Source organism: Polyodon spathula, chromosome 12, assembly GCF_017654505.1.
Source record: "Polyodon spathula isolate WHYD16114869_AA chromosome 12, ASM1765450v1, whole genome shotgun sequence".
Taxonomy (NCBI): Eukaryota; Metazoa; Chordata; class Actinopteri; order Acipenseriformes; family Polyodontidae; genus Polyodon; species Polyodon spathula.
The window spans coordinates 5,440,726-5,459,131 of NC_054545.1; the positions used below are offsets into that span (position 1 = coordinate 5,440,726).

General features: G+C 39.4%; 1 protein-coding gene across 1 annotated transcript in view; it reads right to left on the reverse strand.

Moving 5' to 3' along the window:
- Positions 1–754: 754 nt before the first annotated feature.
- LOC121324949 (G patch domain-containing protein 2-like) overlaps positions 755–18,406 on the reverse strand; it is a 28,561-nt gene continuing 10,909 nt past the window's right edge. Inside the window, exons 7-10 of the mRNA XM_041267160.1 lie at positions 17,833–17,872; positions 16,823–16,908; positions 6,935–7,020; positions 755–2,626 (exon numbers count right to left, since the gene is read on the reverse strand). Coding sequence (XP_041123094.1) covers positions 2,451–2,626; positions 6,935–7,020; positions 16,823–16,908; positions 17,833–17,872 — 388 coding nt within the window. The 3' untranslated portion in view covers positions 755–2,450. The remainder of the gene's footprint in view (positions 2,627–6,934; positions 7,021–16,822; positions 16,909–17,832; positions 17,873–18,406) is intronic.

The following is an 18,406-nucleotide window of genomic DNA, read 5'->3' on the forward strand; positions in this document are numbered from 1 at the left end:
ACTGCCAGAGACCTGGTCCTGAGACACAGCCAGAGACCTGGTCTGAGACACAGCCAGAGACCTGGTCTGAGACACAGCCAGAGACCTGGTCTGAGACACAGCCAGAGACCTGGTCTGAGACACAGCCAGAGACCTGGTCTGAGACACAGCCAGAGACCTGGTCCTGAGACACAGCCAGAGACCTGGTCCACTGAGACACAGCCAGAGACCTGGTCCTGAGACACAGCCAGAGACCTGGTCTGAGACACAGCCAGAGACCTGGTCTGAGACACAGCCAGAGACCTGGTCTGAGACACAGCCAGAGACCTGGTCTGAGACACAGCCAGAGACCTGGTCACAGCCAGAGACCTGGTCTGAGACACAGCCAGAGACCTGAGACACTGCCAGAGACCTGGTCTGAGACACAGCCAGAGACCTGGTCTGAGACACAGCCAGAGACCTGGTCTGAGACACTGCCAGAGACCTGGTCTGAGACACAGCCAGAGACCACAGCCAGAGACCTGGTCCTGAGACACAGCCAGAGACCTGGTCTGAGACACTGCCAGCCAGACACAGCCAGAGACCTGGTCTGAGACACAGCCAGAGACCTGGTCTGAGACACAGCCAGAGACCTGGTCTGAGACACAGCCAGAGACCTGGTCTGAGACACAGCCAGAGACCTGGTCCTGAGTCACAGCCAGAGACCTGGTCTGAGACACAGCCAGAGACCTGGTCCTGAGACACACCAGAGACCAGACACAGCCACCTGGTCTGAGACACAGCCAGAGACCTGGTCTGAGACACTGCCAGAGACCTGGTCTGAGACACTGCCAGAGACCTGGTCTGAGACACAGCCAGAGACCTGGTCTGAGACACAGCCAGAGACCTGGTCTGAGACACTGCCAGAGACCTGGTCTGAGACACAGCCAGAGACCTGGTCTGAGACAGTGTCAGAGTATGAAACAGTCTTGTGTATTTCCCAAGTTCACGTTGAGTTTATAGCTGCATTATATTTCTTTGTCACCGGGTCATTTGAAGCACCTCCACAGTGGGTTACGCTGTGGGCATCACTCAGTCATGCTTTTCTAGGTGCCTTTGTCAGGTGACTGCTGCTTTAAAAAGGAAAACAGATCAATACATCTCTTTTTCCGCTGACAGGTAATCGTTACAGGGAATGAAATATGAGTTTTATCAGGCCTCTGGATTTCTTAACTGTAACAGGGCAGGCAACTGATTGCACCCATGTGACACTTCCAAACTTCCTACACACTCCGATTCCATTCCGTCGATTGGAAATCCATTCCCTGAATATGCAGGTGATGTTATTGCAAAAAAGGCATCACCAATGTGACGGTTAACTGCCTCTGGGAAGGCCATGATTCCTACTTGTTCTACCACCACTGGCCAGCTCAAGCATACCTTTTGGGAACAGAGACCCGCTCAGCTCACTCAACCTGTGACTTATTGAGAATGCGTTTCCATGACTCCTCTCGTAGAGGTGGCACTCTACAGCGTAGTCTATCAAATGTCAGCAATGTTTTTTTTTTTAATATAGTGTTTTCATACTTGAATCAGGAAGCCTTCTTTTGATAGCAGAGGCTGTATTTGAACAGATTGAACACTAGATCCCAATTCTACCTAGAGAGAGCTGTGGATACAGTAGATTATAACCCCCTGGAAAAGTAAGTCATGAGTTAATAAAAAATGCAAAGAATGATACAGTATTGTACTGTATCTAGATACTGTTGTACTATTTACATAATTTATAAACTTGAATATACTGTAAGAGGATACTGGAAATTGACATGGCCACACAAACAATTATTCAATTTGCTATACTGTGCAAACCACAGTTAAAATATCCGTTACAGTGAAACCAGCCTTTAACCACCACTCATGGGTTGCAAAGCAATCTTTAAGTCCTGCGGATTTTAACAGATGAAATACGTAACATGGAAATTTGTCAAGAGTGGTCACTATAGGCAGGTGAACTTGGACACATGCATAACACAATTAGTGTTTCACTTATTTTCTTTAATGTTTGAACCTGAAATATACAATAAGACTCCCAAAGGACAGAAAACCACAAAGCACCAATTCATTGTGTATTTCCAAATGCTCCCTACTCTCTGGAGTGTAAGAGTTGCCTTAGCAAAAACACAAACATTTTAAAAACATTTCATTTTTATTAAAATGGTAGGTCTTAGGAACGTCACCATCCTGCTATTTGCACTGTGTCATTTACACAGTGCTATTTTGACAGGAGGTCGCTACCCACCACTGCTAAACATATGTAAAGAACAATATTAGCTGTGCTGATTGAACTGGGGTGCATTTATAGGTTTAATGCCCTCCAGTAATTTAAAAGACAAAACGTGTTTCCCCTGTGGAAGTTATATTTACAGCACCTACAGTATGCCTTTGATTGTGACCTAGACAAACTTAACCAGGCTGGTAAAGAGAAGCACGTTTCAGTCGTGCTCCTGCTCCCTCCGTGATCTGAAGAAACTGGCTGGCTTGATAAAATCAGGCTTCTCAGACATCGAAGGCCCTCCCGCTCTGGTGGACTCCAGGCTTACAGGACTACGATGGTTTCCAGCACCCTCTGCAGCTTCACCCCGACTCTCCTCGTGGAAGGGAATGCAAGCTTTATTAAAAAAAAAAGAAGAATCACACATCTATTACAGATGACAATTATATACAGAAGGACAGTCTGACAGTAAAGGCCTAAAACAAATATATTTAAAAAACTGGTATCGACTTCCATGTGTTGGATTTATCTAATCTGCAGTTAGACAGACATTGTATACATGCTGCATTTACATACCGGATCTCATTTAAAGGGGCACTGCAAGTTAGTTTTCAGTTACTTGTGCATTAACCTTAAACACATTGTCAGTGAGAGAGTAGACCACTATGACTTACATTCACAGTACCTGAAAAGATTTATAATATAACTGGTATCCCTCAGAACAAAAACATATGTATTCATTTATAAACATTTTCTCTTTTCCAGCATCAGAAGAAGTTTTGAAAGACAGATTACGGGGTTGTTTTTAGGTTGTTAAAGGGTACATCAGCACTGCATGAAAGATAAAACAAACTATCCCATCTTGCTGTTCTGAATGTATTTGGTCATTGTATAATAATCTGTACGCACCCAAACATATGCACTGCTATGTCCAAAATCACCGTTCTCAAGCATCTCTTCTGAGCCAAACAACATGACTTCCGCATGTACCCTCACAAGTGCTCTGAACTGTACCGGCGCATGCCCAATGATGCATTGTATTAGCAAAATTACCTCCGTTTGGAAACAAACTAGTCTGTGTGACAAACATGGTCCGTCTGCTTTCATTTTGTGTAGTAGTATCTTTCACACTGTACATGTTGTATTTAATTGTATTATTATGATTAATGTTGCATTCAATTATATACATATTTTTTTTAAAAGTCTGTGCTGTGTAAGTGGTTGTGGGGAAAAGAAAAACAAGATGGAGTTGTTCTCATTTCCAACTAATGAAGGGACCTACCCACAATTACAGCAGCACTGTGTTATTTCAGTATACGTCCCCGAAGTCTTAGCTATAGCTCCAGCTGATTCCAAATGTTTGCAGAATGGACACGTATCAAATAAACTAGCAAACGAGATTCGGAAACGATGCATTTCCTTTTGGAATGAGGTCTTTGAAGATGATCCGACCTAAAAAAAATACATATTGCATTTCTTCATCCTTTGTATTTGTTTGCATTTCCTGACACAACACATGCATAATGGTCTGCACACCGCTGAGTGGGAAAGTCGAATTAGGCCACAAATTCAATTTCCCTATCAGTGCCTGAACAATCTGATGTTGAAATATTGTCTGGCATTATTTCGGTCGTTCATTGTGTACAGTCACGCTGTGTTGCTGAGGAAAATGTGTTGCTCGAGAACAGTGATTTCGGACATAGCACAGTGGCATTATGCAGACGTGTGGATTATTATACAATGACCAAATACATTCGGAACAGCAAGGTGGGATAGTTTATGTTTTATCTTTCATGTAGTGCCGATGTACCCTTTACGATACATATTTTTATCTAGCTGTCGGTAACAATAAGGGAATAATTTACTGCCCACCCCCTGATTTTTGTATTAACTATTTGAGTTTGTGAAGGTTACTCATACACATCAACATGAAGTATACATTGCATCAGGTACACAAGGAGGCAGGATAAATACGATTATAAGGCTCTGTGCTTTCTTGGAGGATAACACACACAGCATTCATTTGTGGGTCCCTTTGGCATCTCCATTATGGTTAGGCATTCTAGATGAGTTCCCTTCTGAACAGATCCAGGAGGGAGAATTATAATTGATTCATATTTCTTCTGGGACTGCTGGTTTCTGTCCTGGTTGTTTGCAAACCAGCTCAATGACTCAATGATTCAGGACTGAACCAAATTTGTGTTAAAAATGATTCAGGTTGCTAAACAACTACACTTTAAAACATCCTGAAAATATTTAAAGTATTTTGGAAATAAATTGCTAGACATGTTTGAAGCACTATCTTCAAAGAAACTGCCAATGTCTCCACTAGGCTTTAACAAGTTAATGCTTTTTTTGGTATAGAATTAATCTCCAGAAAGGCCAAGTCAGAGTATCTGCTACTCTAAATGAAGGACTATGTGAAGCAATCTGGCCATGTTCAGTAACCTCCAGGCAGGTGAACCTACAGCTGCAGTATGACGACCAGACCAGCCACATGGAGGTGGGATGAGCTAAACACTTTAAAACACTTCAAATGCACATGAATGAATGTGCAAAATCCCATACAGTCTATGCTATCTTTATTGATGCGCTGCTGGATATGTCTCCCCCACCCCTTTTCTAAAAACTTTCCACAGTTTCACTGGCAGAAGCCGTGGATTTGAAGGACAATCGGAAGGAACGTGAGCAGGTGGAATTGTGCGGTGGGCTGCAGTTCTGTCACCAGAACTGATTGCTGAAATGTACCATTATTCGTCTTGTGCTGCCATGTGGCCCTCACACTCGTGCTTAGGATAATGAGAGAGGGCCGGCCCACCGGGGAATAACCAAGAGGCCCAGACACAGGTGATCTGTCACCGACCTGGCCACTGGAGCACACAAAGGTAAAGCATTTCAACAACACACAGAAGTGGGTGTTTCTTTTCCAAATAAAAAAAGGTGTTAGTAATACAGAGAGTACCACTATGAATTAGTGAATCCCTTTCCCTTCGTATACGTGAACTGTTTTTACTGTTTAAAGAATGAATGTATTTGCAACTATAAAAGCAGCCACGATACTTTTGCTATTTGTTTCTCTACCAGATGCAACGGATTTGCAGTTGCACAGCCTTAAGTCTAATTATTTATTAGATTTTATTTAAAAACGTTTAAAGGAATTAAGCCCACAGAGATCTTGATATTGACAGCACTCTACAACAAGCATAGCAAAATATGTATTCGTACTGGTGTTAAATATTTTCTGGGTGGGTTTTAAATGAAAGCATCTTTCTACTATGTAGTAACTAGGAAACTATCCACAACGGACTGGCTACTTGTGGGGTTAATAAAGAAGAAATGCCAGCTACGAGCATGCTGTGTGGCCAATGTAATCCCATGCAGCTGCGGAGGCTGCTAACATAAACAGGCAGAGTAACTGATAACTTCTTCACAGCACACTTCAATTCCAATGTTTCAGCTTCGGCTGGCAAGTGCAAATGGGGTAAAAGGAGCAGACAAAACAACAGCTGTGTTCCGTTCCAATGTAACACACTGCAGTCTTCAGGGGATGCTACCTGTCTGCCTCAAACACTGTCCATATAGAGAAAGGGTAAGAGATCTTCACTTTTTATTAAGAGCTTTACAGCAGTGTGATGTTAAGCAGCTTCGGCATCAAGTCCACAGCAGTGGTTATTCAGCTGCTGGCAGAGACTGACAATCCCCCCGTCTCCTTCATCAAATCACAAAACAAATCTAATATTGTCTGGCATACTCAACATCTATATCCAAATCCTGATTGCTTTTTTAATAATGTTAATCACTGTATATTTTAGTCCTATTGAAAACAAGAAGGAATAGTAATAAACAATTTTAATTCAACCACAATACAGTGCCACCCTAAAGCACTCCCATTTCAGGAGCGCCACCACAGAGGGTACAACCAAGATCCACTTCCAGCTCATCCTGAAATTATACTGAAATCATTGTTAGACGTCAGTGCTAACAGAAAAGAAACGTTTAGGTTTCACACTAAGAACCTCTATTTTACAGGAACGCAGCTGGCTCTGTTTTCTAGTTTTATTAGAACCGAAGTGGCACACAGAGGTGAAGGACAGAGTTATGGGCCATTCCATCACTCAGTACAATAAATGAATGTGATCTGTATCCCAGTAAAACATAGGCTGTTTTTAAATTCCACCTCTTTTATCCCAATGAATGATGGACCTCTGTACACTGTACTGCGCTGTGGTATTAATATACATCAGGGGCCAGCAACCCGCACTAAATCAGGTAACTGCAAGCATTTGTTATTTAAATGGCAAACATCACTGGAGATACAGCAAAGAGAGGGAGACTCTTAGCAACGAGGTGGACAAAGCAATTCAGATTTCAATCCAGCAAACATGACGAGATATGCCAAATTAAAATCAACAGCAGTGTTGTCCGAAACAGATATCACAGTTAACATGGGTCTTCAATAAAACTCTTTTTATTTCTTCACCTTTTCTAGTATTTTAATATACCTTTTTGCTCAAGTAAACGTTTTGATCTGTTGAGTTTTAATTTTTTTCCTTGTGAATATATTTGTATTATTGTATTAAAATGAACAAACACATACATCCTATAATGTTTGAGATCAAAACTCCATTTCTATGTATAGCTATTTTGGCGTTATGTGAACACAATTATAGATTTGTACCGCACATAATAACAACAATAAATTACCTGCTGCAGAACTAGGAGCTGTGGTCGTTTTTCTTCTTCTTTTTATGTCGCCAGTGCACAGCAATCCCAGATGCACGCTTGTCTGTCTTTTAAAAGAAGAAAAAAAAAAGTACAGGAGGTTTACTGGCCAACACCTGTTTACAAATGTAGGCGTGAAATGTATCTGGATTTTGAAATGTATCAAGTGTTTTGTAATCCTAAACCAGTAAAACACATAAAACGGATTAGCATGAAGGTAATCCTTCATTTTTTTTAAATAAAGAGAACAAATCTGTTAAAGCTGTGACTTTTTATAATAAATGACATATCACCCAGCGACAGGAGGTGTGAAAATTGTGTCTGTCACCTCCAAGTTCAGATGTACAAATGCCCTTTTCCTTTGACCTGGAGGTCACCTATCGTAGCTGCTGGAAGGTGTCTCACACTCTTAAGCAGTATATTGTAAACTTCAGGTCACGGTTTAAATTGCTGTTCGCTGCTCCTGTGGAAAGGGAGGAATTGAATACAGCGAATACACAACACTGATGCAAAATGAACCGCACATGTAAACTCCAGAACAGTTCTACTGCTTGTCATCAGCTTGGCTTAAGCAGCTCTGCAGTAGGGTGGCAACACATATAATGAGTATGGGGAGAGCGGTTTACACAACAACACAGCAATGGTATGCTTTTGTTATTTATTAAAATGCTTAAAGTAATGAAGAGTGGTTGGTACTGTTTAAGGGTCCAAGATGAGAACAAATATACTGGGATTGAAAAAAAGTGTGCTACAAAACCTTTAAGTGGTTAATTTTCTAAAATAAAAGATTCTGTTACTTTGATTTTAACATACTATGTTTTCTGTGACCTCAAACCCTGTAAATCAGGGGGGGGGGGGGGGGGGGGGGGGGGGGGGGGGGGGGGGGGGTATGTTGTATAATCAATACTTATAAAAATTAATGGCTTGAGCGTTATTCTCTCCCTGTTCTCCCTCTCTATAATAAAATCCCAGTAATGCATATTTCATTTACTTTTATGCTTATTGATTACCTGTACTCCAGTTAGTAAATCATGCAGCTATCGATCCTTCAATCGGACCTCTGTTGGACAGCGTATAACCAGCCATTTGCACGGCTGATAAAGAGCTGAGACACTGAACTCCCAACAGTAAATCTTAACAAACTAACTTTTTAATTCCAAAATCGATTGCCATTTAAACACTGCATTATTTCACAAAGCATGCCTACAGGATTAAAAGTAATGCCCACGTGTCTTTTTTGTCATGCTTTCATCCATCTGTCTGTCTATTTTTATAGCACACAGTAATGGATCTCTCCACCACTTTGCAAGGTGAATCCCAATGGGCTCCTACAGCAGCCAGTGCAGTCCAGAAGAATATACAGGGTGGAGGGGCTAACTGTTTCCAGTGCGCATTTACTCACACTATCTTCTTTATGAAGGCTCTTTTAGATTATACAACCACATATAGAGATCAAACACATTTTAATTTACCAGCACTTAAACTCTACATGCCATTTGGTTCAGTAATATTCTTTAGTGTTTTATATATATATATATATATATATATATATATATATATATATATATATATATATATATATATATATATATATAGCTCATTATACACACACACAGTATAATGGGAAATTTTGGCTGGTATTAAATTCAGCGGATTTGCTACCTTCATAGATTTTGACGGTTTTTGAATTGTCGTTTTTCACTTAGCACGTTCACAAAGAAAGGATTAGTAGCTGCAGTACACTTTAACGATGCAAACACTGCGTTTTAAAATATAGCTCTGGTTCACTAACATAACACAGTGGAATGTTCACAATATAATTTAGTAATTGTAGGACAGTATTGCCACATGTGAAAACTTTAACACACACACACACACATATATGTGTGTGTGTGTGTGTGTGTGTGTGTGTGTGTGTGTGTGTGTGTGTGTGTGTGTGTGTGTGTGTGTGTGTGTGTGTGTGTGTGTGTGTGTGTGTGCAAACTGCAAAATTATCAGTTTCTCTGGTTTTACTATTTATAGGTATGTGTTTGGGTAAAATGAACATTTTTGTTTTATTCTATAAACTACTGACAACATTTCTCCCAAATTCCAAATAAACATATTGTCATTTAGAGCATTTATTTTCAGAAAATGACAACTGGTCAAAATAACAAAAAAGATGCAGTGTTGTCAGACCTCGAATAATGCAAAGAAAATAAGTTCATATTCATTTTTAAACAACACAATACTAATGTTTTAACTTAGGAAGAGTTCAGAAATCAATATTTGGTGGAATAACCCTGATTTTCAAATCACAGCTTTCATGCGTCTTGGCATGCTGTCCACCAGTCTTTCACATTGATGTTGGGTGACTTTATGCCACTCCTGGCGGAAAAATTCATGCAGCTCGGCTTTGTTTGATGGCTTGCGACCATCCATCTTCCTCTTGATCACATTCCAGAGGTTTTCAGTGGGGTTCAGGTCTGTTGATTGGGCTGGCCATGACAGGGTCTTGATCTGGTGGTCCTCCATCCACACCTTGATTGACCTGGATGTGTGGCATGGAGCATTGTCCTGCTGGAAAAACCAATCCTCAGAGTTGGGGAACATTGTCAGAGCAGAAGGAAGCAAGTTTTCTTCCAGGACAACCTTGTACTTGGCTTGATTCATGCGTCCTTCACAAAGACAAATCTGCCCGATTCCAGCCTTGCTGAAGCACATCACCGATCCTCCACCACATTTCACAGTGGGTGCAAGACACTGTGGCTTGTAGGCCTCTCCAGGTCTCCGTCTAACCATTAGACGACCAGGTTTTGGGCAAAGCTGAAAACTGGACTCATAAGAGAAGATGACCTTACTCCAGTCCTCTACGGTCCAATCCTTATGGTCTTTAACCTCAGCCTGGCTCTTCTTTGCTTCTCATTGATGAAGGGCTTTTTTCTAGCTTTGCACGACTTCAGCCCTGCCCCTAGGAGCCTGTTTCGAACCGTCCTCGCCGTGCACTTCACCCCAGCTGCCGTTTGCCATTCTTTTTGCAGGTCACTTGATGTCATCCTACGGTTGCTGAGTGACATTCGAATGAGTTGGCGGTCATCCCGGTCAGTGAAGAGTCGTTTTTGCCCTCTGCCGGTCTGTAGCTTTGTTGTCCCCAATGTGTGCTGCTTGACCTTGTTCTTATGAACCGCCATCTTTGAAATTTTAAGGATGGAAGCAACCCGACGCTCACTGTACCCCTCTGCCAGTAAAGGCAGAATTGAACCCTTCTTTTCCTCACTCAAACCTTTCCTTTTCAACTCTTTGGGCATGGCCAATAGTTATTTTTTGATTCCAATTACTTTTGAGGTAGTACTAGCACTGTTTTGCCATCCAGCTGGTCCTATTGCAAGAGGATAGTGATGACCACAGGAGTGGTTTTTATACTTTTCCTCGTTAAATAAGATTTGGTTCAGGTGATCCCCTAATCAGTACCTCATTCAGTAGAATGAGGTATGCCTGTGTTGGAATTCAACAGACACTGGAATGGAATGGCTGCCATACATGTAGAGATGCTGATTTAAGAAAAATTTGCAGTGGTCTCTTAATTTTTTCCAGAGCTATATATATATATATATATATATATATATATATATATATATATATATATATATATATATATATTATATATTTTATGTTGTACAGGGGCATTTATATAGTCTGGGAATGACAAAACCCCGTTTACAGCAAAACCCACATCCAATTTGTTTGAGTTTCCATATTTTATAATAAAGTTCAATTTGTTATGCAGAAAATAATATTAGATTCCACTATTGCCTGTATTCTGCAGAGTAAATGTGTGCCAAATTATCACCAAAGCACACTAGATGTTTCATATTTTACATACGTAGAATTGCTTTAGAGAGATACTAACTTTGCATAACAAAAAGTTTACAGTGCACTAAGAGCCACATCTGTCCCTGGGTTTAATGATAGCCTGATAGGGTTTTATAACAACTCTCACGAGGTTTAAAAAAGAAAACAGCTCTGACTCCAGGGTCATAGATAATTCTGCCGTCCAAACCTGAAAACAGATACATCAATTAAAAATAATAAATAACAGAGAGACAAATGTAGGCAATGCAAAATCTCAATCTATTTTCATTAGTTACACACAGGTTTTAGTTTTAAAAGGGTTTTCAAGATGAATAGAGGTATTCAAATGAATCAGAAAGGATTAGGGTCCCAGGAGAGTTCAGTCAATGCTTGCAAAACAATAGTCAATAGGCCACTCACACCAATATACTAACTGCTGACACATAGATCTCACAATTAAAGTGAAGCTGAGAAAGGACTGGTGCAAGACTATGATTTATCTTACTGCACAAATGTCATTCAGACATTAATAAGTCAATGCCAAACCTGAGAGTATGAAACAAGGCAGACAACGGGAGGGGCATTTAGAAGCTGCTGAACCATCCCACTATATTCCACAGTGAATCCAGTCCCCATCTCCATACACTTCACTGCTTTGTTTACTGCTAATCTATTAAAGAGTAATAGGGTTACACATCCCCATGTGTTGCTGCAACTGTTTAAATAACATACCTGTAATCTTTCTTTTCATTGTTAACATCCTGACAACTTCTTACTTACAACTTTAAAGTATGTTTCAAAGCTATTTTCAAAACGTCCACCTAGTGCACTGATAGTGTAAGGATTATTGTCCACATTGTCAAACAGGTAACACAGCAATAACGATCCACGATGTAGTATGGAACAGAAAAGCCAGAGCACTTGTTATGTTTCGTTGTTTTTTTTTTTTTTTTTTTTTTAATCTCTCTTCCTGCAGTGATTTAGAGGACAGATCTCAAACCCCAGTGCACTAGAGCAGATATTTTGAAAAGAGCTTTGAAACAGACTTTAAAGTTAGAAGTGTAAAAAGTTGTCAGAATGTTAACAAAGAAAAGAAAAATCACAGGTACGTTAGTGTAAAAAGTTGTAGCAACATGTGGGGACGTGTAATGCTATATTTTCCAGAACCCCGCTCTCATTTAAGATAGTGTGATAGACGTATTGTGCGAGATTTTGGGCTGTATGCCTTATTTTAAAGGTAGACAAACAAGCTAGCACACCGTCTTTTCTCAAGGTCTATTAGCCGCATCAACTGTTGTCCTTTTTAGTTTTCTAAATATCAATTATGAGACCCTGTTGTCTATGGAGGAAGACTAAACATTTTAATGAAAAAGTCACTTTTTGTTTTTCTACGCTAGTGGCATTATTTGGTAGAACTTGAGAATATCCTACCATTATACCAGAGTGACGCACTATTGGAACATCTTCATTCAATCTTCATTACCGAATCAGTTCAGCATGTTCAGAGATCAAGGTGTCAATATGTATTGCTGGGCATCAAGGTAAGAACCACACAACCACATATGGATATATTGTGCATACCTAAGCTTTAGGAGATTAATTCTCCTGGTATTTCCAATGGTACACATCAGACAGACAGACTGTGGAAACCATCCCATTCATTTGGGAGTACGACTTTTACTTTTTGAAGAATTTTAAAAAAGAGAGCTCAGTTCTTTATAAAGGAATTAAGAATATTCCCCAATGCCTCCCTGTTAAATGAAAGCATAGCAAGGTCTTAAGAACCTGTTAACAGACATCAATTAGCATGCAGAATACTTTAAACTTCATCTGGGAAAAAAAAAAATTCAGATATAGAAAAAAAAGGTCTGTTTTTTAAAGGATGCAGCCAACACAGATCATTTTAAATTACTTGTTTCCAGCAGACGTTTGTTACATTTTTAAAGGTTATTACAACAGCGACTCGAGATCCAATGTTACAATAAACATTTTAAAGCGCTGACTCAGTAGCTAAATGTTAAAATGTTTCAGCCTTATATTTTGTGTGATGTTCTTGATGAACTAATAACACATTTTAGGCAACTTACATCAGTAAAATATATAATATACGGTAAATAGAACATGTGTTTTCTGGTTGTTTTCTTCTTTTCCTTCGTGAATTTCTTTTAAAAAAAAATACAGTGAATTTTCCAGGCCCCTAGTTATCAGTAGGCATATGTTCAGCCGATATTAATATGAACAATAATTCAAAATGTCAATATCAGCACTGTGGACAGCAACAGTACAGCGACCTATCTGAAGAGACAGATACATCCACAGATCCTTTGTCGTTGCTGGGCTGTAATACATGATATAATATCCTCATGCATTTTCAAGAGGTAACCAGGCTTAGCACCTCTACACTCCACTAAGGGGGAGACTGGGAGACAATGTATGGAAATTATGCTGAAGGTGGACTGCCGCTCCCTTCTAAAATCATATACCTTCCCAGCAGCCTGTATAGGACAGGAGCACTTCTGCAAATTAGCAAGCTAAACTGCACGATCATTTACATTTAAATACCAACAATAACTACATTATAAGGAAAAGTAGGCCTCGTGCAAATTAATACTGCTTTGTTACACATGTTATAGAAAATACATGAGAAACTACCTGGAGACTTCAGCTATAAACTTAAATACAAAATTACAAAAAATAAATGGAAATATTGGAAGAATTGGGACTGTAAATAATCCCAATGGAAAATGCTTTAGTGTAATATCATTGTGTGTGCCTGCACTTTTGAGCAGTTTTGAATGAACCAGTTCCTGAACTCTTTCCAAAGCAGAAATGCTTTCAGCATGTATTGTGTATGCGCTAAGTTTCAATATTATTCAACTATCAATTTCAGCATAAAACAGTAATCTCTTTATGTATAATTTTTACCTTACTCTAAAAGAAACAGTTCAGAGCTGTTCATAAAAGGGTAATTACATCAAAATCTGACTACAGTTGTCTCACTATCATAGAGCATTTGTTAACCTGAGGAGTAATCACACCATTATGGCTATACAAAGTAAGTTCCTGTTGCTGATAAACAAAAAATGAAAAAGGTTGTTTAGGTTGGCCAGTGCTGCTGTGTTTTACTATTTCCTAAGCCACATATTTCAGTAAAGTACTATATATATATATATATATATATATATATATATATATATATATATATATATATATACTATATATATATATATTATTGTAAGGTACCAGGGAGGGGGGTTAAAATCCTTCCCTGCTAAAAACCTTGTGAGAATGCACATTTGGGTATTATGGGGTTTAATTGTGTAATTGTTTAATTGTTTAGTAATCCCCTGCACCTGATGGTAGTTGTAAATTAGAGCCAGGTGCAGGGTATTTAAGAGAGGCAGCCAGTCTGTTCCAGGCTGCTGTGCATAGGGAGGCAGAAGGTGTGGTCTGCTTCCAAGCAGTCAAGGTAAAGTGCTGTGTTAAACCTTGTGAGTTGTGTTTGGGTTACAGGTAAACAGCTTAGCTGTCCTGGTTCAGTTAGGTTCCAGACTGTATAGTTAGTGCTCCAGGAAGGAGCTAGGTGTTTGTTTGTTTTGTTTAATTTATTTGATTGGCGTTTATTAAAAGTGCGCGTCAGCACTTAAATCAATTCCATTTCTGTGTCCTGGGTCTACTTTGAAAGGGGCAACGAACGTGAAAAGTGAAAGGATCGTTTACAATATATACACACAGTGCCTTGCAAAAGTATTCAGACCACTGACCAATTCTCTCATATTACCGTATTACAAATGGTCCATTGAAATTTTGTTCTGTTTGATATTTTATTTTTAAACACTGAAACTCAGAATCAATTACTGTAAGGTGACATTGGTTTTATGTTGGGAAATATTTTTAAGAAAAATAAAAAACTGAAATATCTTGCTTGCATAAGTATTCAACCCCTGTGCTGTGGAAGCTCCCAGTTTGCACTGATGAAAGAAATTGCCCTAACGAGGACACAATTACCTTGCCATTGGCCTCCACCTGTGAACCATTAAAGTTGCTGCCACATTTTCTGGATAAAAACCCCACTGTTGAAGGATCATTGGTAAGGCTGTGAATCTGAAGGAAAATGAAGACCAAAGAGCATTCTACAGAAGTTAGAGATAAAGTAATACAAATGCATAGATTAGGGAAAGGGTACAAAATAATATCCAAGTGTTTGGATATCCCAGTGAGCACAGTTGGATCAATAATCAGGAAGTGGAAGCTGCCTCACACCACCCAGGCACTGCCAATAAAGGGCCGTCCCTCAAAACTCAGCGCTCAAACAAGAAGGAGACTTGTGAGAGAAGCCACAGAGAGGCAAACAATCACTTTGAAAGAGCTACAGAGTTCAGTGGCTTGGAGTGGAGTAATGGTGCACCAGTCAACCATATCAAGATCTCTACATAACACTGGCCTGTATGGGAGGATGGCAAGAAAGAAGCAGTTACTCAAAAAGTACCATCTGAAAGCACGTCTGGAGTTTGCCAGAAAGCATGAGAGTGACCCAGCTGCGATGTGGGAAAAGGTTCTGTGGTCAGATGAGACCAAGATAGAGCTTTTTGGCCAAAACTCAAAGCGCTATGTGTGGCGCAAGCCTAACACTGCCCATGCCTCAAGACACACCATCCCTACATTAAGTATAGTGGTGGCAGCATCATACTGTGGGGATACTTCTCATCAGCAGGGACTGGGCATCTTGTTACAACTGAAGGAAGAATGGATGGAGCAAAATGCAGGACAATACTGCAAGAGAATCTGCTTCAGTCCGCTAAAAAACTGAAGCTTGGGAGGAAATTCACCTTTCAGCAAGACAATGATCCCAAGCACAAGGCCAAAGCAACATTGGAGTGGCTCAAGAACAAAAAGGTGAATGTCCTGCAGTGTCCCAGTCAAAGTCCTGATCTCAATCCCATTGAGAATCTGTGGCACTATTTGAAAATTGTGGTCCACAAACGTCGTCCAACCAACCTGAACAACCTGGAGCAAATCTGCCAAGAAGAATGGGCCAAAATCACCCCAACACTGTGTGCAAAGCTGGTACATACTTACCCCAAAAGACTTAAAGCTGTTATTGCAGCAAAAGGTGGCTCTACCAAATATTAATGTGTGGGGGTTGAATACTTATGCAAGCAAGATATTTCGGTTTTTTTATTTTTTTCAAAAATATTTCCCAACATAAAACCAGTGCCACCTTACAATAATTGATTTTGAGTTTAAGTGTTTTAAAAAAAAAATTGAATAGAACGAAATTTCAATGTACCATTTGTAATTCAGTAATATGAAAGAATTGGTCAGTGGTCTGAATACTTTTGCAAGCCACTGTGTGCGTGTGTGTGTGTGTGTGTGTGTGTGTGTGTGTGTGTGTATGTATATATATATATATATATATATATATATATATATATATTTTTTTTTTTACTTTACGAAATTTTTCCTCTAAGTCCGTTTAAGGATTTTTCCAACAAGTATTAGTACAATCCGTTTCGGATATATTCATAGTGTTGGGGGTCCGGTATGGCCAATTAAGTGTACTTGTATTGGAAACGAAAATAACCTCTGTGCAGATAAAAGTAATTCCATTATTTGAACATGTAATAATGAACAATATTAATTGGTAATATCAATTTAAAATAAAAGTATGATTGTGTAATTGAAGCACCAAAAGAGATAAGTTAACTCTCACCATTCAGACCACACACTTTCAGCGTTGTTTTTCAGATTAAAAAGACAAGCATGTGTTTCCAGACAGGTCTTGCACAAGTCAGTATAATAGAACCATGAGCCCTGCACATGATTTTTGCAGGGTATTGCTTCACAGGGACATATTAAGGATATTTAAATAGATAATACATATTCAGAATATAAAGCCTTTGATGGATTCTGGAACATTATTTAACCTCCCAGTTATAAGAAGCGCTTGTGCTAAGCGACTCTCTTTTAACTGCTGTTGACTGAAAGGGTAAGTGGTGTTGGTTAATTGCTTGTCATAGCGAAGATGAAAGGGGTTACCTGTTTTTACAGAGTGAGGAAGAGCACCTCCGGTGGCAGCCATCTGTAACCACATCCACTGGATACAAGGAAGACAAGGGGTTAAACTGAAACACAGAGACAGACAGTGGGTATTTATAATAATCAAACTTACCAGGTTCAATTGGTAGCATGCAAAAAAATAATACTAGTAAACCGCAGTTTAGATGTATTACTGTCTGCATTATGATGAAGCGAGTCACGATACACTGAAATCACACATTCCATCTGTCCATCATTCATGCTCTGTGTCTCACACACTAAAGCAGTAAGTCTGGTGACCATTGTCACACAGGTAAACTAAGTGACCATCAAGTTATTGTGGCAAACTTTCGACCGCCAAGTGAAGGTCATGGAGTACCTCCACTTCTTTTTTCAATGTCCTCACAATAGAAGAAGCAATGATCCAATGTGGATAATCTCTTCTGCAGTTCAGATGATTATCAATTGAGTCATGCCTGCCTTTTGCAAGGCACAGTGCAGATGCTATGTTGTATGTGTCAGGTAATAGTTACAGATACCAAAATACACGGTTTGAGTTGATCACTTGTTTTGTACAGCATTACTCGTTTTAATTTCACAACAAAAGCAAAAAGCTTTGACTGCTAAGGTTCACAGTACTTTATAATGAGTAAAGGGACCACAGCTCAAACCGATCTTACAAAGGTATACTATAGTGCCTACTTTATGAAGCCTTTATTGATTACATAACCACATAAATCTATTACCGTTATCAATTTGTTTTCAATATTATTCTGACTTCCTCATTTTGGCCAGCTAACCATTATGACCACTCTCTGTCAATCACTTCCAGTTGTTAATATTATGATTCTATTAGGACCAGCTCCTTTTTCAGAACAGTGGGATTCAGCTACATTAATAGCATTCATATTGTTACAATATCAGCCCATGTGTGTCCTAAAATAGGATACAACAGAACAGTACAATGGTACAGTAGCTTAACAGTGTCAGACACTAAACAGGCTTCTTACCTGGTGCCAGTCTCTTTTTCCTATCAATGGTAACCAAAAACTGTTGGAATAAATGTTGAAAAACTTGTCAAATCTAAAGCCAATGTAGTTTTTTTGTTTTGTTTGATTCAATCTATATACAGTCCATGTGGATTTACATATAGTAGTAATGTCATATCAGTTAGAGAGTAAAACAGGTATTGGATTCTAGGTATGGAATTATAATTACAAATATACAGCATTCCAGGTTGTACTGTTTTACTGCAGTTAGCGGTGTCTAGTTAAGCCCATTGTGTTACTTGGATTGGCTCACACTTCCCATTTTCTGGTAAAAGGGAATAAAGAAAATAAAAAAGCAACCACATATGTGTATTAATGTTGAACACTTATGACAATAGTTAACAATAAAGGGGTTGCATCTAATGTACAGTACATCACTGTGTGCAAATGCCACAGTCAATGCACTTGATTTGCAGGGGGCATTACTTGATTAGGAAAGTATGGCATTTGATCTTGATCCGAGCAGAACGTAACTCAATCAGTGCAAAACTGGAATAATAAAGCATGCATCTGTATGACTTTGTCCTTAAAGGGG